The 25,729-nt window shown below is 55.2% G+C and overlaps 1 protein-coding gene across 2 annotated transcripts; it reads left to right on the top strand.

Annotated features, from left to right (window-relative positions):
• Window positions 1-4,407: 4,407 nt before the first annotated feature.
• On the top strand, window positions 4,408-25,214 carry LOC129205895 (cytochrome P450 26B1). 2 transcript variants are annotated; one of them, XM_054824317.1, is made up of 7 exons: window positions 4,408-4,500; window positions 5,542-5,652; window positions 7,780-8,004; window positions 21,217-21,492; window positions 22,537-22,692; window positions 23,570-23,851; window positions 24,796-25,214. In XM_054824317.1, exons 2-7 carry the CDS (start codon window positions 5,608-5,610, stop codon window positions 25,186-25,188), a joined length of 1,377 nt encoding a protein of 458 aa, XP_054680292.1. In that variant the 5' UTR covers window positions 4,408-4,500; window positions 5,542-5,607; the 3' UTR covers window positions 25,189-25,214. The 2 variants fall into 2 exon arrangements, with proteins under 2 accessions (XP_054680292.1, XP_054680291.1); XM_054824316.1 differs by having other exon boundaries at window positions 4,424-5,652.
• The last annotated feature ends 515 nt before the right edge of the window (window positions 25,215-25,729 follow it).

The raw sequence follows: 25,729 nt of genomic DNA, 5'->3' as shown, positions 1-25,729 counted from the left end.
GTGCTAAAACCAGTCTTTGAATGGGACGTGAAAATTGAAAACTGCACTTGTGCATTCCCAGTTCCTCCCAATTCCCCTTTCGGTGGGTTTTGCCTGTGGCCGGCCGTGGTACAGACAGGAAGAATCAATGCATTAAAAAAAAGGGATGGGACGTGAGCAAGCATTGAACAGCGAGAAAAAGAAAAGGCAATTTCAGAAACAACTGCTCCCTCTGAAAAAAATTTTTAAAAAAATAAAATATTACCTACATGTGCCTCCGGGAATATTTCAGGGCATCCACTCCACCCGTGCGGCCGAGACGGATGCAGCTTGCTCTGCCGGGGACGGCAGCGAGCGTGAAAGAGGGGAAGGAAAATGCACGTAGGGAGGTGGATGTGTGCAGGGAGCAAATCAAGCACCTCTTTCTACCCTCCCGTAACGGAGGAGCCAGGGATGACCCGGAAGGGCAGAACACCCCCACATTCACTAATAATGAGGATATCCAAGCCATGCAGCGTTGCATTTAACCTACGGGACTCTCTGCTGCTCTCTCCAGCTGAAATTTAACAGCGCTGGAGTTTTTCAGGAGCTGCAGGGAGAGCATCGCCCACTCCGGGGAAGTAAAAACCTATTAAATTTGGAAAAGAGAGAAAATTGCTGCTTTAGGGCACAAGAGCGGCATCATTCAGCGGGGGGAGCCCGGAGGGAACTTTTCCTGGGGCAGGTTGTTCCCTCCTTGCACTGAATTTTCCTGGGTTTTTCCTGGCACGGGAAGAAGCAGGGAAGTTCATGATCCCGTTTGTGTTGCAAAATTGGATTCTGGGGTGCGACCTCATGGGGAAAGCGGGACTGAGCCCCAGCATGCGGGAGCAGGTAGCGTGGAGCCCCAAATCTACTTCTGCTTTTGGGCTCGGCCACATCCCCGGGGTGGTGAATTCCTCACGTTTGCCCATTCCTGGTGGGAGCAGCATCCACCTGAGTGCTCCTTGGGGCTGGTTTTATCAAACCTGTTGCCTGCTGGTGCCGTCGCCCCTCTCCTCCTCACGAATTATCGCTCCCCCGTTGCCTTCCCCACCCCATTTGCAATTTCACGGGCTTTGGGCTTGATTTATGGATGATGACAAAATTATCCAGATTACAGTAAAAGTTTGGGCAAAGCCGGGAGCGCCTGGGCAGAGCCGTGGCTGCGTCCCGGTGACCTGGTTTCAGCTCTGCCATTGACCTTGGAAAAGACATTTTCCCTCTGAACTCTCACGGCTTTATCTCCAGAGAGGAGAGTTCTGCAAAAAAAAAGAAACCCCTAAAAAAAACCAGAAAGATTTTTTCAAGCTTTTCCCCTTTACTTCTGAATTTCCACCAGTGGGAAAAGAAACAGATTGTTTGGAAAAAGATGTGCTGGTGGCTGATTTCTGTCCCTCTCCCAGCCCCTCAGAGGGGCATTTTCACACACTTAAAAAGCAGTGGGAGACATTTCGGGACACGAGCTCCGTTCATAGACGTCGCTGCTTTGGAGGGGGGGCCGAGAGCATCTCGGGGATGGTTTTTCCCTTGGGAAAGGGAGGAGGAGGGTGAGGCAGACAAGGGCCTCCCTCTTTGCTGGGCACGTCTGTGGTTTTGGGGGTTCCTGGGGTGATTTCTGTGGCAGATGCTGCCATCAGGGGCCAAAGCGAAGCTGGTGGAGGTGAACGTGCTTCTCTTAAATGTCTTTTTGTGACTCTCAGCCCCCGTCCCAGCCCAGGTCTGATGTTGAGCCCGATGTCGCGCTGGCTGTCACCTCCCCGGGAGATGCACGGTGTCCCCTGCCGCACTGATCTGGGGGGACAAGGGCAGAACTGACCCCCCACACACACTTCCCCCATTTTCCCTGTTTAGCCGGGGGTATCTGAGCCCGTTGAGGTGGGGGGGAGGGTTTCAGCTAGGCTGGCTGGGACCCAGGGCTGAAGCTGGGGCTGCCGGCCCTGGGTGGGGGGATCCCTGGGTGGTGGGCAGGCAGGGAACACTGGGCAGTGCGGCAGGAGGAATCTGGGGAAGGTGTTTTGGGAAGGTGCTTGGGAAGGTACTTAGGGAAGGTGCTTTTGGGAGGCACTTCGAGACAGCGTTTTAGGAAGATGCTTTGGGAAGGAGCTTTGGGGAAGCGCTTCGGGCCCAGCCGGAGAGGCACCCTGCAGGGAGGAGGGGGCAGCGGCGGTGCGGGGCGGTGCGGAGCGGTGCGGGGCGGTGCGGAGCTCCGCGGGCACCTGCGCGCCGCCGCCTGCAGTGCCGCCGGCCGCCACCGGGTGGGGCGGCAGGGCAAAGAGTGAGCGCGGCGGCGGCGGCGGGGTTGGGGGGGGGGGACACACACACGCCGGTCCGCACCGGGGGAGGAGGGGGCTCCTGCACCGGGATGCCCCGGGGGGAAGGAGCGTCCCTGCAGCGCGGGGGGGGGAGCTCCCTGCGGCGGGGTGCACCGGGGAGGGGGGGGGTGGGCTGCGGCGGGAGGCACGGGGAGGGCAAGCGGGGGGGGTCTCCCTCCACCGGGATGCACCGGGGCGCACCGGGGCGGGGGTTGGAAACTCCCTTCGCCGGGATATACGGGGATGCGATGGGTGTGTGTGTGTGTGTCTCTGCACCGGGATACACGGGGAGAGGGGTGTCAGCACCGGGTCCACGGGGATGCAGGGGGGTGGGGAACCCCCTGCCTCGCGCTGTGCCCCCGGAGGCACCGGGACACAGGGGGGCGGGGGAGGGTGCTGCACCGCGGGGTGGGCAGGGCTCCCTGCCCCGGGGGTGCCCAAGGATGCTGGGGGGGGGGGATCGCTGCACCCACCCGGGGATGCTCCGGGAGGATGCCCGCACCCCGGGTCCATCCCCGCACCGGGACGAGGGGGAGTCGCAGGAAAGCGGCTTCAGTCCCGGGTCACCCCAAAGCAAGAGGGACATCCCCCCCTACCCCGAGCCGCAGCGGCGGAGGGGGGGGGGGCGCAGCCCCTCTCGGCGCTCCGCAGTCCCACCGGGCACCAGACTCAAACCAGCTGGGGAGGCTAAAGGGGGACGCGGGGCGGGGGGGGGGGGTGGCGAAGGAGAAGGGGGGAACTCAATGAACTTTTGTTTTTCCTGTAATCTGAAGCAAATGCTTTGCAAAACTGCCTGTAACCAGGCAGCCCGGATACCTGCCTTTGCCTCCATCGCTGCTGTGGCTGGGCGGGGGGGGGGCGGGGGCTGGGGGGGGCTATTGCAGCCTCCTGGGTAGGGCAGCGTCTGGGTTTGGAAACACACCTCGGATAAAGCGGGGGTCCCCCAGCCCTCATCTCCCCTGGTCTGGAAAGCACCGGAGAGGGGAGGTCAGGATAATCACAGCCCCTCCCCCCTCCCCCCCCCCAAAAAAGGGTGTGTGTGTAATATAGCAAACCCGAAAAAAAATATTGTGGGGGTAGAGAGTAAATCATTGCAAGGGGCAAAGCACTGGGAGCAAATAATTGGTGGAGGGGGAAATCAATGCAATTGGGAAAATAATGGGGGGGGGGGGGCAGGATCGTTGCAAGAGGCCAAATCATTGCAGGGGGTAAATCCTTGTGGGGGGGTAAATCACTGAACGGGCAAATCATTGCATCAGGGTAAATCATTGGAAGCAGGGAAGAAATGGGAGGAGAACAAGGAGTTGCAAGCGGGGAGATGGGGGGGGGGGGTGTCTGAATCATTATGGGGTGGGTAAATCGTTGCAAGGAGCAAGTAATGAAAGAGGGGCAAATCCATAGAGGGGATAAATTATTGGGGAGGGGGAGAATCATCACCTGGGGCAAATTATTGTGGGGGGTAAATGACTGAAAGGGAAAAATCATCGGAGGATAAATCTTGGGGGGGGGGGAGTCATTGTAAGGGGGAATCACTGGGGGTAAATCTTGTGGGGAAGAATTATTGCAAGGGGGATCGTTCAGGGTTAAATATTGGGGGGCATTCTAAGGGGGGTAGATCTTGGGAGAGGGAATCCTTACAAGGGGAAGTCATTTGGGGTTAAATATTGGGGGGATCATTGTAAGGGAAAATCATTTAGGGAGGGGATTATTGCAAGGGGGGGATCATTAAGGATTAGATACTGGGGGGGATCATCGCAAGGGGGAAATCATTAAGGATTAAATGGGGGGGGAACCATCGCAAGGGGGAATCATCAAGGGGGGGGTGGGAGTCATTGTGAGGGGAAAATGATGGAGAGGGGTAATCATTGCAAGGAGAGCATCATTAAGGGTTAAATATTTGGAGGGGGGTGATTTGGGGAGGGGGAGTCATTTCGGGAGGGGGGTGTGTGGGCAAATCATCCTGGGGGTGGTGGATTGGGCGCCGGGGCTGAGCCGCTCTTGTCTCTCCGCAGGCCGAAGGTACGGACGGCGAAGAAGGAGGAGGAGGAGGAGGAGAAGGAGGAGGAGGAGGAGGAGGAGGATGAGGCCGAGGAGCGCGGCGTGACCGTGCGGCGGGCCAGGGCTCGCACGCTCCAGCGCCGCGTCCGCCCGGCTCGGCCCGCCCCCCCCGGAGCCCTCTGAAGTGAGGGTGGGTGTGCGGGGGGGAGCAGCCGTGCTGGCGGCCAGCCCAGCCCCGGCTTCCCCGCCTCTATATAAACACACATTGACTTTCTTTTTTTACTCAAACTCAGGGGCAGCAGCCCTGCCTCATTCTTTACAGGAGTCTGGTGAAAAATCTGGGGCTAACAAATAACCGGCATATAGATATATATATATTTATAGAGATATATTTATATAGAGAGATAGAGATATAAACCGATCCGTCTCGCTCCGTGTGTATAGATACATATATATAGCTATTTAATTCTTCCATCTCTCCAGGTCGTGGCTGAATTATTTTATGATTTTTTAATATTTTTTTTAAATCTCGCTCCTTTTTTTTTTGTCTTTTCATTTTTTCCCCCTCTGGTGTGTGTGACTTTGCCTTGAAAGCGAGCGAGAGCCAGAGCATCTGCATTTGGACTTTTTGGGGTCTTTTTTTCACTCCAGGGTTTTTCTTTTTTATTTTTTTTTCCTCGAGTTTTTGGCTACTCAGTTGCGTGCCCCCCCCTCTTTTGGGGTCCCTCTTGTTCCTTTGTGTTTTTTTTTTTTCTTTTTCCCCTCTCTTTTTGTGTTGTGTGTGGAGTGTTGGGTTTGGGGTTTTTTTTTCCGCCTGTGTCACTCTGTCAAGTTTATTCCAAACAAGAACAAAGTTTTCAGAGAGGGACAGACGAGAAACTGCTTTTAGCCCCCTTTTCTTCCCCCCTCTTTTTTTTTTTTCCCTTTTCCCCCCTTTTTTCCTGTTGTTTTTCTAACCTGCCAGCGAGAGGGGGGCGAGCCCGCCCCCCCCCCCCCCGCCCAAAGACCCCCCAGGCAGCCTTTAGCGTGCGCTCCGCAATCGCCCTCTTTCCGTGCGTGCCGTGTGTGTGGGTGCGAGTGTGGTGCCTGTCAAGGGGCTGTTTCTCTCCCCACCCTCCTCCTCCTCCTTCTTCCAAATATGCTTTTTGCAAGTTTTGATCTCGTCTCGGCACTGGCTACCCTCGCGGCGTGCTTGGTGTCACTGACTTTGCTGCTGGCCGTGTCCCAACAGCTGTGGCAGCTCCGCTGGGCTGCCACCCGCGACAAAACCTGCAAGCTACCAATCCCTAAAGGCTCTATGGGATTCCCTTTAATCGGAGAAACCTTCCACTGGCTCCTGCAGGTAAGGAGGATTCCCTTCCCTTCCCTCCCTGGAAGGTGGGCTGGGACCGGTTTTTTTTTTTTTTTTTCCTTACGGCTTTTTTTTTTTTTTCTTCTCCTTCTTCTTCTTCTTTTTTCTTTTCCTTTCGATTGCATCATGCGGGTTCCCGGCGAGCTGGGGAGGTAGCTGGGGCCGGGGGCTGGTGTAGGAGAGGCGGGGGGGAAACCGAGGGAGCCCGGCCCGGCTGGACTCGCTCCGGAGCGGCCGCCGCGCCGCGCTCCCCGGCTGCGGGGCTTCCCCGGCGGGAGCCGCTCGGTGCCGGGCAAGAGGCTCGGGGTGTCCCCCGCGCTGCCAAAAAGCTTCTTTTCCTCCCCACCCCCCTCCCTCCTTCCCGCAGCCGAAATCCTTGGGAAAAAATAAAAAAGCCGGGGGTGGGAGGTAGCCCCGGGGCGGGGGTGGATGTCGCCGGGCACGGCGCGGGGGGCTCCCCGGGTCGTGTCCTCCCGCTGGCCACCCCACGCCCGTGCAATGGGCTCCCGTCCCCGTGGCTGCTCCCGTCGGGTTTGTAACCCGCCCGGCTCGGGTCCGGTCTTGGGGGAAGCCCGCGGAGGTAATCGGTAGATTAACCCGGGATTAACCTTGCTAAATGCTGAACAGCGGCGGGCGGAGCGGGATCCCCTCGGACCGCGTTGCGAGAGGGTGACTGCCAAAAAAAGAGAAGGAAAAAAAAAAAAGAAAGAAAAAAGGGAGGAGGAGAGGAGGCAGGAGGCGGCCGAGGGGTGCCCTGCTGCGGGGGGAGTCGCGGGCCGGGCTGGGGGCACCCCGCGGCTCGCAGCATCCCAGGAAGGAACCTCCGAGGAAAATCATCCCGAGGGTTTCCCACCCCCTCCTCCCAGGGCCAAATTAAAAAAATAATAATAATAAGCAAATGGGAGCCTGGAGAGGATGCTCCCGCCAGCGCAGGTCGCGTTTCATTGACGGGACCGCCGAGGGGACGGCAGAGCCCGCGGCGGGGCAGGGCAGCCCGGTCCCGGCTGCGAGGGCTGCGGCGTCTCCCGGTCCCCCCGTCCCCCCCCGCCCCGCCGCCGGGGAAGCCCCGACGTGGGAGCCCGGTGCGGCCGCCCCGCTCCCCGGGCGGCCCCCTCCCCGCCAGCGGCGCCGAAGGGGTTAACCGCACGCTCTCAATAGGGCTTTATTTTTTAAAGAAATTTATCAGATTTTTACAGGGGGACCAGAAAAGGGTTCTCGCTTTTCCACAGGCTCCGTCCAAACAGAGTCCAGGGCTAAAAATACAAAATTTTGTATAAATTGGACTCCATTCGAAACTTCTCCCACATAAAGGTCCTCTTTGTGCTGCCCTGGAAATGGTGTACAAATAACTCTTTATTAATGCCACAAAAAGGACTTTAATTATATTTACGCAGATCAAGAAACAGGGTCACCTGAACATCTGAAATTCACAACCGCGCTTTTGTTTCAAAATAAACACACGCACTCACAACCCAGCACCGGGGCGCGGAGCTGCACCGCTCGCAGCTATTCTCCCCGCTCGGGATGGCGGTTTTTTGGGGGACACCCCCCCGCGGCTCCGTCCGCCTTCTCTCTGACAAAAACCCCCGGAGCATGTGGGAAAGTTATTAAACTCTCCCAAATCTGGAGATTTACTTAGGCAAATTGCAGCCTTTCGAGTAAATTCAGCCTGAGAGAAAAAAAAAAAAAAAGAAAGAGGGGGAAAAAAAAAGGTTTAAAAGTGCCAGGGGAAGTAAAGGTAGAAGTAAAAGGGAGGAGGAGGAGGAGGAGGAGGAAGGAGGGGGGCGGAGGGCACCGACCCCCGCCGGGCAGCGGGAGGAGCGGGCGCGCCGCGGGCAGCGCCGGGTTCCCCTTCCGAGGGAGCCGGGCTGAGCGCGGGTGGGAGGGGGGGCTACCCCTCTCTCCCCCATTTCTGCCCCCCCACCCCGGGCCAGAGTTCCCCCCAGACCTGCAGGCGCGACGACGCCCCCCACCCCCCCACCCCAAAGCTGCTCCCCGCTGCGCCGTGGGGATCCCCGCGCGTGGGTGCGGCTGCGCGGGCACGGAGAGGCTGTGCGGTAACACCGCCCTCCCACCCGTGTTTCCCCCCCCCCCGCCTCCCCCCTTTTCCCCCCGCAGGGCTCCTGCTTCCAGTCTTCGCGGCGGGAGAAGTACGGGAACGTTTTCAAGACGCACTTGCTGGGGCGGCCGCTGGTGCGGGTGACGGGGGCGGAAAACGTGCGGAAGATCTTGATGGGGGAGCATCACCTGGTGAGCACCGAGTGGCCGCGCAGCACCCGCATGCTGCTGGGGCCCAACACCGTGGCCAACTCCATCGGCGACATCCACCGCCACAAGAGGAAGGTGAGGTCCCCACGCGAGACCGGGAAAAAACGGGGGGGGCGCGTGGGTGCGCGCGTGGGGCGGGGGAACCCCTTATCTTCTTCCTCTATCGCCCTCTTCTCCTTCCCCCCCCCTTCTCTCCCCGCGGAACCCCCGTGCGTGGGAGGTCCCGCGTGGGCGCCCCCCCCCCCCCCCGTGTCCGCGCTCGGTGCCTTTGAGGAATTTAAAAGGGCGATGGGGAGCCGAGAGGGTGAGTGTGGGGGGGTTACCCGCGGGGCTGCCCCGCCGGTTGCTGCCGAGAACGGAGGTGCTGCCCCTTTCCTCCCCCAGCACCACCCGACCAGCCCCCCGCAACCGGTGGCACGCGTGGCGGGGGCTGCCGTGAACAGAGCGGCGAGCGCCGTCCCGGAGGGCTCTTAAAAGGGCGATGCGGCCGGCGGGAGGCGGGAGGGCACAGCGCGGCGTGGGGCGGAGGGCAGTGAGGGGCAACGAGTGGGCCCCCCCCCCCCATTTCCAGGCTCTGCCGAGAGGTGTTGTGGGGAGACCTCACGGGGTTTGTGCTTGCTGGGGAGTGGGGGGGGGGTGTCTCATGGCGCTGAGCGTTGCATTGGATTTCGGGAAATTGGGGCGCTGATGGGGGTCCCGGGATGAAGCGTGAGAGGGGACTGAGCTTGTTGGGGGGGCGCTGAGACCCTCCTGGGGTCTCGCCTTGCCTCGCCCCCTCCGTGGTCCCAGGGTGAGACCCTCCTTACAGGCCCTAAGGTAGCGCAGGGCAGCCTGGTTTCGGGGGCGTTGAGCCCTGGCAGATCCGGGGTCATCCTCATGTCCCCCCCATCAGCAAAGCTCCCGCAGGCAAAGGCGGCGGCAAAGGCGACAGCCTGCGCAGGCTGGCGTGGCAGCGTGGGTGATGGCTTTCGCATCCCGTCCTCCACGGGACAGGCTCTTTCCCTCCCCGATGGGTTGGGGCAGGCAGCGGATTTGGGGTGAAGGTGATGTGTGTGTCCCCCAAGACAGCATTGCTGGGAAGGGCCAGCACAGCACCCAGCACCAAGAGGCTGTCCCGGTCCCTGCCCCGGGGCAAGGTCTGCTCTCCTCTCTCTGCTCCAGCAGGATTTCCTATTTTGGTGCATATATTTCTATAAAATCCCCACCAAACCCAGCCACTTGCTCTTTTCTCCTGGGGGAGAAGACGAGAAAACAACCCTATGACACCCATTAGTCACACTTCTTGGTGCACTGGCAGCCGGGACTTGAGCGATACCACAAGAAACGCCCTGGCATTCCCTACGCGAGACCTGGGCAAACCCGGTGTTTGCAATTACACCGCAGTTTGCTGGGGCTACTTCTTTTTTTTCTTCTTAAGGAGGGAGATACTTTTTCTAATCTTGCTGTTGAAGAGAAAGAGCGATAGTTCATGGGGCTCCCTCCATCATGGAGCATAATTAGCGGCAGGAGAGGTGCAAGGAAATGGGGAGCGATGCGCTTTCCTCCGGCAGCGGGAAGAAGGCAGGAGCTTTGGCTCCTATTTATTTCCTATTAAGGGAGGGTTAAACGGCAGCAGCCGGCGGTTTGAAGTTGCCTCTACGCTCCTTTGCTGCTTCTTTTATCTTCTGTACAGCAAGATAATTTTCTTGCTACTGAAAAGTGGGTAGCTGAAGGCCTTTGGTTGCGATCGCCTTAATAAAAACCGCGGAATTCAGACCTCGGGAACAGGCACTGGGGGAGGCGAGGAGAGCGCGGGTTATGGGAACAGGGTCATGGAAAAGGGAGGCCTGACCTCTGTGGTATCCTGATGGACTTGTAATTTGTACCACAGCTCAGATGGGGAGTGCCAGCACCAGCAAGGAGCAATACCAGCAGCATGGAAAGGAGAGCGCCTCTCTCCCTTGATATTTATACCTGATGTTCTCACTTCTGTGTTTTTAGCTAGTGGGAAATATATGTCCCACCCTAAACTGTGACTCCCAGTGCTTTCAGATTTTTCTAAGCCCGAAGTCTGGTCTGGATCTCCATTCTCCTCCTCAAAACCCTTTTGCCTTCCCACTTTTTGGCATCACGCTCAATCCCAAACTGGCAAGGATCCTAATTCCTCCTTAAGGGATGGCTAAAGCCTCCTGAGAACAGGTACTCTGGCAAAACACTGTCCTGGGATGACCCTTGCCAGCTCTGCCTGCTCCTGCTCGCACACCTTGCCTCTGCTTTGAGCTCTTGCATACCCAAGAGCAAATGCTTTCCCCGTATCAGCAGGACACTGGAGTAGCTAATTATTTTTTAAGCTTTCTCTTTCAGCGGCATGGGGTGGGGTACACTGGGCTCAGCTGGTTCCCTTCCCTTTGAAAATGGGTGCTTATTCTGATTCCTTCACTTGGTCTCCTCTTAATTACTGTTTTCACGGAGCTGAGCATCTCATGCGTCACGCACCCCTGGGTGCTCCCTGAGCCTGGCAACCACTTGAATTGCCTTCTCCCCTGCACAAACCGTCCCTCACCCTGGACCGAGTTGTGCATGCGGAGATAAGGTGAACCTGCTTCTAACAGGAAGAAAATAGATCATTTTGTTCTTGGTAAGATTGCGATGACCAGATCAAAGCTTTTTCCAGGCCAGGTGCCTTCTACCGGCAGAAATTGCCTGTGTCTTTCGAGTTCATTAGCCCCGAGCTTTTGTTGCTGTTAAATGTCGTTGGCTTTTAACTCTCCCCACCCTGCTGCTGAGACTGTGAGACGTCTGAGGTGGAAGCACTAGGTATAAGATTTAAACTTGCTCCTTCTCAGTAGAAGTTTTTCTCTTAGGTACCCAGTCTGTATCTTCGTCTTGACCCACTGGGGAACTGAGCAAAGAACCTGTTGGCAGAAGACTGCATTTTTCAGACTTCACCAACTGTCATAGGAAGGGTCCTGGTATTCATAGAAATACTAAAATAATCAGAGCAGTCTGAAAGCTCCATGGAAAAGAGCAGTAGTATTTCCTGCGAAACCTCTTAGGTTATTGATAATTCAAAGCATGGTGGGGCTTTCTGGAGCAGTAGCTCCATTCGCCTCTCAAATTCTATTTTCTACCTCATCTCACCTTCGCTTGCTCTTAAGTGGTTTCTCCTTCTCTGATCTAGCTGGAATTTGTACATGAGGTATAATTTCTCGTGAGGCTGCTTGTGGTGTAGGGTGCTAGCCAACATGAGGAAATGTGGCGTGTGAAACCCCATGTGCTCACCCTCTGCTGTGACTCCAACCATGGGGGTCATCTCTAGCTCTTGTTCCACCAACCCTTACATGGTCACCACCTGCAACAAGTCTTCATCATCTTCTAAAAGCCAGTGGAGTTGCACTTACTTGCAGCAGCACTGGCAGCTACTCTTTCATCATTCCCTGGCAATCGAGCCATGGTATCCTCTTGGTGGGACAGATTGCCACTGAGATGTGAAGACAAGCTCTAGCAAAGAGCTTTAAACCCAACATGTTCTTGCACGATGTTTCTGGTAGCTTGCCATTGAAATCATCTGTTTTGCTGGCCATGTGTTGTGAAGCTTTCCAAAGAGTTTTAGCTCTTCGATGTAACTTCAAGATCAGCAAATTTTGGCTATCGCTACTGGCTCTGCAGTAGGACGCTTTGCCCATGACGGTGATGGGACCAGAGCCAGGTTGTACAACTCAGTCTCTGGAGCTCTTCTCTCAGGTTTGCTGTTTCCCTGTCTCAGCTTCTCTTCAGGATCTTGCATGGATTCAATATTCCCTTCCATAAAGTGGGTGAATACCCTGTTCTCCATCCCAGAGGCTTTAATCACGCAGGTGTTGATAAAAGACCCCAAGATGCACGTGTGAAAGGCGCTCAGGAGGAACAAAGCCGTATTAACAAGCTGGTAGCTATGGCAGCTCTCTGCTTTCCCATCCCCTATTTATTAAAGCTCCCCTGCAGGAAGCTGTCAAAGTTAATATAAATTGGAGAAAAATTCCCCCTTTTGGGCAATGAACTCTCCAATTATTAGAGAGGGGCTCAGTGGGTATAAAGCCAACTTTGCCCAGGGACGTGACAGCTTGTGGGGTGGGATGGAGGGTGAGAGCAGGGCTGGGAGCAGGGCTTGCCCGTGTCAGGGGTATCGCTTTATTGCAGATGTCATCAGCGTTGGCTCTGTCCTTGGCCTGAGATGAAGCTGGTCGATAAGAACAGTTTACAAGTAGTAAACAAAAGCAACTCAAAACTCCTCAACCTCCCTCCTGAGATAAATATCTACCGAGAGGCTGTTACTGCTGTTGGGTCATGGAGTTTATGTTGATTTTGGAGAAGGATCTGGGCAACCCGTGCTGCAGCTCGTTCCTCCGCGGTGGCCTTTTTGCCTCGAAATTACCTTGCAGGTTACTGGCAGGAGTAGCCACGTTGCTCTTGCATCTGGCTGAGCACGGGCATGTCTTGCTCTGAGTTTTTGGTGGCAGACCCCTGTCCTTCCCCATCACATGAAGGATGAACATCATCCCTTGGGGTCGGACGTGCCATGTCCTGACAGAGCTCCTGCTCTCCCACAGTAACAAGGGTTCCTGGGGACAGTGCCTGGCTGGGGGTGCTCCTTGCTCCACACTTCTGTCTCCAGTGCTCTCCTCATCCTGCTCCTGTTTTGGTGGCACAGCCGTGCTGCCTCTGCCATAGCCTGTCCCAGCCTGGCTGTTCACTCAATCCTTTTCCCATCTCACTCTAGATCTGTCCTTGTAGACATGTTCAGTGCCCATTTCTACTCGTGAAACCCCAGTGAAAGCAGTGCGGTCACTCCAGATTTACCGCGTGTGTCTTTTGGAAGTGCTGAACCCTGGGTCAATACGAGCTGTAACGAAGGCAAAGCAAATCTGCTCTTAGGCAGGGCGATAGCGTGGGCTCTGGTTTTATGGGATGTAAGGCCAGAGGGAAGTTGGAGTTCAGCAAACAGAGAGGGAGGAACTCAGCATCTCGGTGGAGAAGGAAATGGGAATTGGAAATGGCCAGGATGCATGGCCCTTTGGTTTTAGGTTGAGACTGAGCAGCGCCCAGGGCCAGGAAGGAGTTTCCCCGTGCAGGATACGCGCTGCTGGCGCGGGTGTGCTACGGTGCACGGGGAAGGTGGGACTCAGACTTTCCTCGGAAGCATCCAGCCTTGGCAGAAGAGCGCTGGACTTGCCGGGCCCGTGATCTGTTCCAGCATAGTAATCCCAAAATAGGCACAGCTGGCTTAAAAAAGGAAAAGAAAGAATAAAATAAAAGCAGTTCGTGGGCTGGGTAGACATCCTAGACCCAGAGACTCGAGGAGGAAGCAGACAGTGGTGCAGAGAAATGGCCTGTTTTGTCTCACTGTCCAAAACTACATCATTCATTAACACACCACAATTAATGTTCTGCCTTGGAGGCATACAAGTGTTGAGCTTATTAGCACCAAGTAGAAAGGTCTGAGGCTTTAATATAGTTTGCAAGAGGATTAAGAACACAAAAGGGGCCATAAATTTACAACCAAATATAAACCAGCTGCTGTGGGCTGGACTGGGGGGGAGGGAGGGAAGGAGGGAGATGGGGGAGAGGGGCGGGAGGAGGAAGGAGGGATGGGAGGCGGCGGGAACATACCTTTCACACTACAAAAAACCCTGACCTGAGTTAAGAGGGTTTTCTTTAGGGTTTTTTTTTCTTTTTTTTTTTTTTCCTTGCATTTCCACCCAAACCCACTGCTGTCCTCCGTGCGACTTGTAAATCCCACGGTGGAAAGGAAACCATCCCCTTCCATACAAACCCCCCCTCTAGGTCCTATCGGTCAGCTCAAGCGGGCTGGATTCCAGCTGCCATCGGCTGGCCCGGCCCCAGCCCCTTCTCGGCCTGTACGTGTCGGGCTGCTGCCCTGTGAGCTTTAACCCACGGGCAGAAGCCACTGGAGCTGGAGAAAAGGCTTTCATTGATGGAGGAGGGCTCCCGCTCGCGGTCTTGGGGAAGAATTTGTCAGCTAGGTTGGCTCATTGACTTTAGACCAAATAGCGCTGTCATCTACAGTGGTGTAAATCCAGAGTAATTCCAATGGATTAAAAAAAAAAGCAAAGCGCAGGCGCTCCTGGCTGAAAGACAAATTTCATGTGTTTTTCATAGCGCCTTCCACCCCAAAATGCCCTGCTAGCGCAGACCCTGCTTTGAGAAGCTGTGCTGTGTCGGAGCGTGGTTACAGCCCAGGAGCTGTACGGATACCCTGCGAGCTGAACCTCTTTAATGTAGGCTGCTCTACCTTTCTGCGTCGTCTGGGGTGGAAGCTGTTGGATGTCCTGTGAGGCATGGAGAAGATGAAACCCCTCCTCGGGTTGCAATGCTCTGTGCTGGGTGGAACTGCAATCTTGCAGCCCATAGCTCTGCACGGGTCCAGGCTCCGCTTTAGAGTGGGAATGGGGGATGCCAGGAGCTAATCCCAGGGATGGAAGAGGGCTTTTCAGACTCAGGATCTGTCCTATATTGTCTCTGTGTAGCTTTGTTTTTTTACTGCATCACACTCTGTCCTTCCAAGCAGCTTGAGCAACCTGCTGAGTTGTGGTTCGTAATATCCCGCTCATCCCGCTGGGGACTGAGTGCTTTGTTTCGGATTAACGATGCTGTCCATTACTTCTCAGGTGGCACTTCTGTCACTAAATATAACGATCATCTAGTTCCAACCCCCTGCCATGGGCAGGGACACCCTCCGCTAGCCCAGGTTGCCCAAAGCCCCATCCAACCTTGCTTCATGGTGAAGAATTTCTTCCTAATATCTCATCTAAATCTACCCTCCTTCAGTTTAAAGCCATTAACCCGTGTCCTATCCATTCCTCCTTTGGAATGCAGGCAGCATCATGGAGCGAGGGTTTCCCTCTCATCCCCTCGGCAAGCCCTCTGCTCCGCTCTCAGCCCGTGGAGCACTTGGCAGGACCGAGGTCTAAGTGCTCCTGCAGAAGAGCACTTGAGGCTGGTTCCATTGCCAAGGCTGGCTTTTTCTCTAGGAGAGTCCGTGCTCTGGGTTACTTCAATACATGGGGTCCCTTCCCGTTGATCGGCACTCTGTGATCCAGGAAGATGCAGGAGGTCAGCAAAAAGGGGATTTTTCTTCTAATATTTCTTCTCCATTGGCTCTGCAGTGGTGGACAGGGCACTATCCCTGCTGCCTGGGCAAGCTGCTCTCCTCCTCTTTAGCTCTAGGTAAACTCTCATCTTCACATCACAGATCTGGGATTTTGTACATGGTCCAAAACTGAACAGGATAGCCCATCCCAGCCGGACCCGACCATCTGACACTGGTGAATGGCTGCTCTGACCATGCAGCCGTGTGCCTGGTGGGTTTGCAGGATGCTCTTTCTCCACAGCTCCAGCCAAAGACACCAGCCACAGGCAGCAGGTACTTGGCCCGTTGGACCTCTTCTTCACCAGCTGATTCCACCTTTCTAATGCGAGTCCCTTCTGGCTAGACACAGCTTCTGCTTCTTTCCTCTTTCTTTGCCACACTATCGATGATCTGAGAGCTGGAGCACCTCTGCTATGGAGACAGGCTGAGAGAGTTGGGGTTGTTCAGCCTGGAGAAGAGAAGGCTGCGGGGAGACCTTAGAGCCCCTTCCAGTCCCTACAGGGGCTCCAGGAAAGCTGGAGAGGGGCTGGTGCCAAGGGCAGGGAGTGACAGGCCAAGGGGAATGGCCTGAAGCTGCAGGAGGGGAGATGGAGATGAGATGTGAGGCAGAAATCCTTCCCTGTGAGGGTGCTGAGGCCCTGGCCCAGGGTGCCCAGAGAAGCTGTGGCTGCCCCTGGCTCCCTGGCAGTGTTCAAGGCCAGGTTGGATGGGGCTTTGGGCAACCTGGGCTAGTGGAGGGTGTCCCTGCCCATGGCAGGGGTGGGACTGGATGGGCTGTGGGGTCCCTTCCCACCCAAACCATTCTACGATTCTCTGATTCTATGATGTGATATATTCTTTCTCTTCCCCTCCTGTGTTTAATTCCCTCCTTGAAGCGTGGTGACAATATGCAAAGTGAATTTTGCTCCCCTCAAATGCACTGGTTCCTTCTGAATAAACGGGGGGAGGGCACTTGGAGCAGCCCTTCGGAAGTGGTGTAGGCACACAGATGCTGAAGAACCGCAGTGTGTTTAGGTACTCCTGTCAAGTGGGCTAAGAAGCCTAAATTGCTGGACGTAGCTGGTTGCATTTTGCTGGTGATGGTGTTGGTTTTTTTGAGACAGAAGGCAGTTTTGCAGAGGGGGGGTGCTGAGACAGATGTAGGGTGTCGTGCTTGTTCCTTGCTCTCCCCCCAGCCTGTGCATCGCAGCCCCTTTAGCCCGACAGTCTGTTAAAGGGTGTCGGATTGAAAGTGAAGTCTCCGGTGCCATGTGGAGGGTTTGTAGGAGAGATGCTCGGACGTGGAGGTTTTTGAGCTGTGGGGAACTGGGGTGCTTGGGCTCATTTTTATTCTGAACTCGAGTGGAAATACGAAATGCTAGAGTTTCTTACAACCCTAGCTGTTAAAAAAAAAAAAAAAAAGAATTAGGGGTATGGGCTTCTGAAAGGTGCATGATCATCATAATGTGGCTGAAACCATCTTTACATTTTTTTCCAGCACATATTTTTGAGAATCATTTGAATTTCAGTGAAACTGCCTTTTGCAAATGCACCCCATTTCTTTTCTTCAGCTGGGCCAAATTTGGAGACTCCAGCTACTGTAACCAGACTCCCTTTGGAGACAGGTCGCAGTGTTCCCGGGGCTCTTGCATTTCTCCCTGGGAGAGGTCGCTGCCTTCAGCTCCCTCGAGACACCCACGCTCCTCACCTGCGCTCTGCGTGCAGCACTACGCTGTGATGGGCAAACCCAGCGTTGCTCATTTTGGGTGGTGGGGAGCTGAAGCTCTTGGCTTTTCTCTCTCAGTGGGCCTGGATTCCTCCCATGACAGAGCATGGCAGGAGACTGTGGAACGGTCCATGTGCTCCATCTCCCAGTTACAGCACGGGGAGAAAAGGCATCAGCTCTTTCTTTGCTCCTGTGAAAGGCAAAGACCCTTAAAAATAGACAGCAGAGTGTCAGGGCAGCGGTGGGGTTTTGTGGAGGTCCTCTCCTCTTTGTGGTGCCTTGCGTAGTCTTCACAACTTTTTTTGCTGTGTTTTCACTTTGCTTGTGCTCCTAATGCCAGGGCAGCCTCTTGCCCATGAGCCTTCTCATCCTGCTCCAAAAATATCACGGTTTGCAAGCCCGCTGGAGCGTGGCAGTGGGCTCCGCATCTGGCAGCCCTGCCTCTGATGCTGAAGAGAGGCAGACATCCATTATAATGTGGCGACAGGACAGGGTTGGGACAAACACCGCCTGGCCTTTGAAACGTAGGAAGAAATAGTACGTCTCCAGGTTGAGACGCTGCTTTGGATGCTTCCTGACACATCCCGCCAGCCAAGCCGCCGGCGGGTGCCAAATTGGCTTGTGAAAATGTCCCCGCGCTCATTGTGCCTTCATTTCATCAGGCCAGCAGCTCTGGCCAGCATGGGCTGGATGAGATGGAGGTGTCTGATCCCAAAGCGTAAGTTTTCCTCCTGGAGGGGAGGAAGGAAAAGCTCCATTCCCTCTCTGCCGTGCTGATGTGCCGGGCGGGAGCGGGGGGACCTGTAGTTCATGGTCAGCCAAAGGCAGGGGCTGAAGCCGGTGCTGGAGTGGGGAGGCTTGGCCAGCACCAAGGAGGGGTGACACAATGAAGAGCATTGTCCCTGCTAATGCCTCGCCACCCCAGCCACCAAATGAAGCCTTTGGTACGCATGAAAAGGCTGTGGGGTGAAGGTCAGGGCTCTTCACTGGAACGTCCTCTCCTCTTCAGTGTGGTTTAAGGATGGGACTGGGGTATTCTCCAGCCAGGACTGGGCACAGTTCACTGTCACACGAGGCTGGACCTCTCCAGGAGATCCTGGAGCTGAGACACTGAGAAGGAATTTTCTGCCTTAGGAAAACCATAAGTCTTTAAATATCCTGTTTCCACTACGAGACATATTCGGAAGTTTCCAGTGAGGCTCGCTGGGTGGTGGTGTCTCCCTCGGCATGGGGTAAGCATGTGTGCGTAGATGAATGCCCCCAGACAGAGCAAATCCCCAGACTTGGTTCTTTAGGGATATTTCAAAATGTGGAAAAACGGGGGCACTTTCCAGCATCCCTGAAAAGTCCTGGCCACTGCCCTGACACCGCCGCTGAGGCCACCTGGCCGGACGCCCACCACGGCCGGGCTATCACAACGCGGTGTTAGCAGAGCCGAGCATCCTCTTAGAGCTGACTTTGCCTCTTGGCAGCTCTGGAACAACTTTTTTTGCACCGATGCTCCTTGACTTTCCCAGGTCTTGCTCCGGCGAGCGGCCGAGACGTTCGGTTCAGCTTCACTAGAGGGCGCAGGAATTTTAGGCTAGAAATGCACGGAGGTTTGTCGGGGAAAGTTGGCTGCCTTTTCCTCCTTTTTAATCAACTGGAAAGATGCAGGGTTGAACTGGAGGTGACTGGAAGGGGATCCAGACTTGTGTCTGGCTAGGGAAGGATCTGCTGACATCTGGGATTAGGCGGCGTGGAGCGCAGCGGCGGCGAGCGGACGGGACGTTGCAGCGAGCTGGCAGCGTGGCCAGGGCTTGCAACGTCGGCCGGCCCAGTGGCCGGGAGCTGCAGACTTGGGGTGCAGCTGGCTGGGGCTGGAGGAGCCTGATAGCAAAAGGACAGCTCAAAAAAGAGCAAAAAAAAACACCAAACCCCAAAAAATCACCCCCAGTCCCTCAGTGCTAAATGCTCCCTCTTTTCCAGGCTGGGCAGGTGGTGTGTTGACCTCCACAGGGGCTCAGTCTTCTCTTCCTCAGGGTCCTTTCCTCTGCACCTTTGCTGAGCATCACTCCTTGGGATGGGCTTTCTCCTCTTCAGAGTCTGGCTTGGTCCCCAGCGTGTGGATCCGGCCCCGGGCTGGGTCACGACACCACTGCAACAGTTTTGTACCACGGGACCAGAGGACTTTCTTGGGCTGCTGTGCTTTCTGCGGGGTGCAGCGGGTCCCCAAGTCCCTTGCCTGTGGGAGATGCTGGGCAGAGCTGGGGGTGGACAGGATTTGCCCCAGGCTGGGATGCCCAGGGGCCATCTCCATCAGGATGGTGGCTCCAAGCAGGGCTGCAGCTTTGGTGCTCCTTAAGCAGAGGCTGTCCCCTCGCCGGCTCTGTTTTCAGCTGGAGAAACTGAGTCACACGAAACATTTGGGGAGAGTGAGGTGTTTCACGTCCTTATCCCAAACCCCGCAGTGTGGATGAAGGGCAAACGCCAGCCGGATGGAGGGACATCGGTGTCCCCTCACCGGCCCCACTCAGGACCTCCCGTCCCATCCCCGTGGGGCAGCTCGTGGCTGCCAGGTCTCCAGCCAGCACCGCATCAAAGCCTGGTGTCCTGCTCATGGCCACCAGGAACCGGGCCTTTCCCAGCTCCCTTCGTACCTTCCCCGGGCGGCCGAGAGTCTCAGCTTTACCACCTCCAGCTTTGCTTTTCCGAGCGGCTGCTTTTTTCACCTGCTCACACAGGCAGCTCTGCCTGAGCATCGCTGCCCTTTCCAAGCTTAAAAATAGCTTGTGAAGCACGGAAAGGCGGCAGAAAGCAGCAACTGCACCGTCTCGTGCCCTCGCCGTGATCTCGCCGTGGCCCCGCTGTTCGTTCATTCATTCCTCCGCTCCGTTCATTCATGCCTCCGCTCTGCACAGCCAACCCAGGGACAGCTGTCTGTCTGCAGGCAGGTCTGGCCATCGGTCTGCATGCATTTTCCTCTCCCAGCCCTCCTCCTACCATCCCGTTTGCGTGCTGGTATTTCCACGGAGAGCCTCCGAGTTCTGTCCCACCCTGTATTGTGTGATGAGTTTTACTCGGGGCTCAGCCTGAGTGCGGCTCGTTATGAAGCAGTTCTTGACGAGCCTCCTGCCCGGGGCTGCGAGGGGACAGAGGTGTTATTTCACCAAACAAACTCCCAGCGAGCGATGTGCATTAGCAATGAGGGGTCGCAGCCAGGAAAATGTTACCTTTCCCTTTGAGTGCTGACTGCGGAGGAAATTCTCACATTTACAGCTCCAGCGAGTCCGGCGCTCATGGAAAGAGGGGGCGGCTTTGATTTCTCGCCTCTTGTTAGTTTGATAACTTTGCAGCCCCCCCACCTTGCATTGACCCCCCCCCCGAGAACTGGCCACCGGTGGAGGCTACGCAGGCTTGCAGCTCCCTCCTTGGGAGCCTGTTTTAATTTGATTTTCCCGGAGGCCTGGCATGTGGCGGTGTGTGTGTGTGCGTGCCGCCCCATGTGTGTGTGTGTGTGTGTGTGTGTGTAGGTTAATAAAAAATAAACAAACAGCACTTTTTCCTCCGGTGCACTCTGGGAGGGATGCGGCGGGGATGCCGAATGAAAGCGTGTGCTGTGGGCTGCACCGGGGAGGGCTGAAGGGACATTCCTGGCATTGCTGAGCTCCTCGCGCAACGCGCGGGCCCTGGCCCAAATTGGAGTAAGGAGCCGTTAGCATCGGGGACCTGGGGAGGCCCACTCCTGCGCAGTGTTTACTCGCAGAGCTTAAATTAATACTGTCTGCTGACATCAGGTTTTTTGCCCGGTTTCCCAAGGAAATGAGCCGTGTGCGATCGCAGCCTCTGCGTACGTGTGTGCCTCTCTTCCCCACTTGAATCCCTGTCTAAGTTCAGCCAGATTTCAGAGACATCCTAAATGCCCCAATATAATTATTTTACTTAATTTTTTACATATATTAAAAAAGGGTGGTTGATAGGTGGGAGAAACTGCTGATGCTTCCCACTGAGAGAAAAGCTTGCCTGTGCGTCTGCATGCGTGCACAACCATAACGTTAGGCGTTAGAGAATCCCCATGGACGAGATGTATTAGTAACATCCAAACCGTGGGACGAATGTAACTGGGAGCCATCAGACACGGAGCTGTGGGAAAGCCGGCTCTGTCCGTCCTGCCACGCGTGGGGTGAAGCGTTACGTCCTGTCTCTGGTGTGCACCGTGTTATTGTCCGTCATTTGTGATGGTTGTGGTGGAGATCAGCCTGTGGAGGATCTGTCAGCTGATATTTCTCCATTGACCCTTTTTGGCAGCTGTTTTAGAAATTGGTGATGCTGGATGATGAATTCTGGGTGATAAGGAGTCTTCTGCTAAGTGGAGCTGTGATGTGCATTTTTATGGACAGAAGCTGGTTACTAGAGAAGGCAAAGAGGAGCGTGTTGGGACTGTGTAGAAATCTCTGCTCACTCTCTTTTGTAGGTTTTCTCCAAAATCTTCAGCCATGAGGCACTGGAGAGCTATCTCCCCAAGATCCAGCTGGTGATCAAAGACACCCTTCGGGCCTGGAGCAGCAACCCCGAGTCCATCAATGTCTACCACGAGACCCAGAAGCTGACCTTCCGCATGGCCATCCGTGTCCTGCTGGGCTTCCGCATCCCCGATGAGGAACTCAACCGCCTCTTTGAAGTCTACCAGCAGTTCGTGGAGAATGTCTTCTCCTTGCCTGTGGATCTGCCCTTCAGTGGCTACAGGAGGGTAAGAGATTTGGGCTGAGTCCTCCACCAGCCGATAACACCAATCTGGGATTAATGGGGTGGTGGCTAATCCCCACCTCTACAGGTTCTCGGTGGGATGTCTTCTCACCCTCTGACATCTAGAAGTGAGTCCATTTTGGGCTACAAAGTCCTGTTTTGGCAGAGCAGAGGGGAAGATCCATTCGCAGGTTTTTAGTGTGCTAGGAACTGTGTGGTTTGATGCAAGGGAGAATACGGTCAGGACTTGCCCAGATATAATGTGTAATTTTTCCTTACTTGTAACTGGCAGTTTTGCGGTATTTTTTTGTTTGTGGGACCTTTCTCCTGTTCATTTCCTCTTGTTCCCAGGGCGAAACAGGTCAGTGGACCTTCTAATTCCAAGAACTATTCCAGTTTTTTGATGAATGATGCAAAATGAAAACATAACAAAAACCATAGACAAAAAATTGTATTTTTTTTTTCATGGGGAATTTTGGTAACAGAAATATGGGGGTTTAAAATTTATTTTTGTGATTAGCCTGCAAATTTTGTTACTGTTATGTGACCACGTGAATGAGCCCAACCGTTTGCAGCCCCGAAGCATTTGCAGCAGCAGGTTAGCCCGGTGCAGCTGCACTCAGATAGGAATTGCTTTACTGAGACCAGGTGATAAAATTGCTCGGGAAACCCATTACACTCCCGGGAAGAGGATCCTTTTGGATTAATTCGCTTTCCTTTGAGAGACAATTTTCCCAGGGATGGCTATACATCCTAGGGTGAGCCGGAGGCCTGTGAACTGGTGCAGTACTGGGGCTCCCACATCAGCCCTGTCATTTGCACGTAGGTGCTGATTACTCTTGCCTGTAATCTCTCCTGCTCCAGGCTTGCTCCTCCTGCTCAGGGAACAACTTCAGCATCTTTATTCTTCTCTTTGAGCATCTACAATTGCAGTTGTATTACTTAGACATGTTGTCCTGAGCACGTCTGCAGCTCCTGGGGACGCTGGGCTGGGGATGGTGATGCTAGCATTGTGTCGTGCGTGGTCTGATGGCTTCCTGCTCCGCAGGGCATCCGGGCACGCGAGACGCTGCAGAAGGGGCTGGAGAAAGCCATTCAGGAGAAACTGCAGAACACACAGGGCAAGGACTACGCCGATGCGCTGGACATCCTGATAGAGAGTGGCAAAGAGCACGGCAAGGAACTCACCATGCAGGAGCTGAAGGTAAAGATCTTCCCCTTGGCCACCTTGTCCTTGCTGTGCTCAGAGCAGGGATCCCCAAAAGAGCAAAGCATGAGCTGGTGTAAGGAGGACTTTTTGAGGCAGACCTGAGATGGTCAGCGAGAGCTGGGGGACCACAATGTGTTGTTGGAGCTGCAGGTGAATCCTGGTCTGGTGGATGATGGTGCCAGCAAGCCAGCTGCTTTCCTATAGGCCATATTTATTTGCAGTTCACACCCATCTCTCTCTCTCTAAAAAGCATTTCCAGGGAATACCAAAAGACCGTATAAGTTTGCTGAAGCTTTCAGCCTTGACCAGTTTCACCCCTTGACCTATCCAGTTTTATGGTGCCTCCTTTGCAGGGCACATGAGCCCTCAGCAGGTTGTTGTCTGCAGCAGGGTCATGGTGTAACTTGTCCTTCTTGTGCTATCAAGAGCCATCCCCAGTTTTTTTTCTCCTGCCTGCCTGGCCCTCAGCATCCTCCAAGGCTCTGCGGGAATCTCCCTGTGGCAGATGTCCAAGACCTGTGCCTGCACAAGGAGAGACGTTGCAGTGAGACATGACCAGGCTGGAGAGCTGCTGGGTGTGGGGAAATCTCTGCAGCGTCAGCTGAGAGGGACAAGGAGCGTTTCTGCCCTCGTCCTCCTGCCAGCAGCAGCAAACACACCCCAGCAGCTGGAGAACTTGCCCATGCAGAGGGCAAGGAGGGGGAAATGTCCCTTTTCCCCGTGGCTCTGCCTGCCTTGATATGGAGGGGAAAGAAATGCCCTGGGGCAGGCTGCTACAGCCCGCGTGCCTGTCCCTTGACGTGCCACAGCTGCTGGCCTGTCTGTCTGTCCATCCCCCATGTCTTACCCCGGCTTTGCTCTCGTCTTTCAGGATGGCACCCTGGAGCTCATCTTCGCTGCCTACGCCACCACTGCCAGCGCCAGCACCTCTCTGATCATGCAGCTCCTCAAACACCCCCGGGTCTTGGAGAAGCTGCGGGAGGAGCTGCGCAGCAAAGGCATCCTCCACAACGGCTGCATCTGCGAGGGCTCCCTCCGGCTCGACAACATCAACAGCCTCCACTACCTGGATTGTGTCATTAAGGAGGTGCTTCGCCTCTTCACCCCCATCTCCGGGGGGTACCGGACGGTGCTGCAAACCTTCGAGCTGGATGTGAGTATTGCCATCTCTCCGGGGTGCTGCTGCACCGTGAGCTCCCCAAAAGAGCCTTTTGCATGTTGTAAAGCTTGCTTGAGCCTGGCTTAGATGAAACCTAAGGGAGGACAAATTAGGTCCTGATGATGATGGGAAGTGGACTTGCTCTGGATTCGGAAGAGGGTGATGGGATCTGGCCCGTGGCAGGGAAGGGACGCACTTGAGCTGTCAAAGAGGAGACAGGCGTGATGCTTCAGAGAGCAACTCGTGACAATGTTTGACGCCAAAAACTAAACTGGGGCGTGACAAGGGAAAGGTTTACTGCAGAGGGCATCTCCAGGCTGCTGGATGACAGGCGGATTAGTCACCGCAATGGCTGGAATTTCCTACTAGCAAAACAAAATCTTGAGACCTGGCTTGTCGCTGTAAATCCTACTAATGTAGTGATTTGAGTCGGAAACCTTTTAAAGTGCTCAGGGGATGATAAATCCACCCTGTTTCTCATCGCCCAGGCCCTGACATGTGCTTTGGGCGTGTGGGGCTGACAGGCGGTGGGGTGTGAGCAAAGCCATGGGATGCTCTGGGGAGGGCTGGCCGGCGTGTGGGGCACGGCACGGGTGCAAGAAAAGCTGCTTCCCTTTGCCCAGCGGCAGTCGAGCACTGCGGGGTTCCTGGTAGGCGACTCCTGCCAGCAACCGCAAAGCAAATAAATAGCAACGGAACATCCGGCGGGTCCCTGGGATAGAGGCAGGGATAAACCCAGGATTCCCATCTCCCAGCCCTTTGTGCTGCTCTCTGGTTCTCTTTTAAGTCTGTATCAACGCTTGAGTAAAAAACCCAAAGAAAATGGGGAAAAAGCAGTCAAAGCAAAATCGCTTTATCTTGTCCTCCTGCTCCCTCCCTCTTTAAAGTAGGGTTGACTCGCTCTGGTTTTCTCTCCACCCCTTCCCTCTTCTCTGCAGGGTTTCCAAATCCCCAAAGGCTGGAGCGTGATGTACAGCATCCGGGACACCCACGACACCGCTCCCGTCTTCAAGGACGTGGACGTCTTCGACCCCGACCGCTTCGGGCAGGGTCGAAGCGAAGACAAGGACGGCAGGTTCCACTACCTCCCCTTCGGAGGAGGCGTACGGACCTGTCTGGGCAAGCACCTGGCCAAGCTCTTCCTCAAGGCATTGGCCATCGAGTTGGCCAGCACCAGCCGCTTCGAGCTCGCCACCAGGACTTTCCCCAAAATCACCCTGGTGCCCGTGGTCCACCCGGTCGACGGACTCAAGGTCAAATTTTTCGGACTGGATTCCAACCAGAACGAGATCCTGACAGGGACAGATGCCATGCTGGGGGCGACCGTGTAAAGCCCACGCTGGCGGCGCGAGGGATGGGCGGCCGGGGGACGGAGGGGTGGGGTGGGGGCAAAGGGATGAACAGGAGGGGAGGAGAGAGGGACGAGAAGCTTCTCCACGACGCTCGCTTCGCAGAGCCTCCGGGTCAGGACTGCTTTCTCCACCGGTGAAGTTGCCAAAACCGTTTTGCTCTTCCCGCGGCACGCGGAGAAGTTTGGGGTGCCGTTGTGCGTCTTGTTTCGTTCGAAAGGAGGAAGAGTTGCAAAACCTGAGTCGAGCTGGGATGTCTGACCATACACAGTATCTAAATATTATAAATATATATATATAAATATCTATAAAACACTTCTGCTGCGAGGAGGAGCGCTGCAAAGGCCCGACTGCGGGAAAGGCTTTGGAAATCAGCCGGTGATCAGAGGTCTGGTGTCCCGGGGCAGCTCTCGGGTGGCCTCTGATCTTTTTTTTTAACAGTGTTAAATTAGCTGGTGATAACAGTGTTTTGTTTTTGTTTTTTCTTTTTTTTTTTTGTTCATTTGTTTGGTTGTGTTTTTTG

Source organism: Grus americana, chromosome 4, assembly GCF_028858705.1.
Source record: "Grus americana isolate bGruAme1 chromosome 4, bGruAme1.mat, whole genome shotgun sequence".
Taxonomy (NCBI): Eukaryota; Metazoa; Chordata; class Aves; order Gruiformes; family Gruidae; genus Grus; species Grus americana.
The sequence above is the reverse complement of the archived record's forward strand: the minus strand, read 5'-3'. Positions and strand labels throughout refer to the sequence as shown.

Coding starts and splice junctions, on each gene's coding strand:
- LOC129205895 (XM_054824316.1), top strand. CDS start 5,449: ATGCTTTTTGCAAGTTTTGATCTCGTCTCGGCACTGGCTACCCTCGCG. Junction 5,653..7,779: donor CCTTCCACTGGCTCCTGCAG/GTAAGGAGGATT, acceptor TTCCCCCCGCAG/GGCTCCTGCTTCCAGTCTTC. Junction 21,493..22,536: donor CCTTCAGTGGCTACAGGAGG/GTAAGAGATTTG, acceptor CCTGCTCCGCAG/GGCATCCGGGCACGCGAGAC.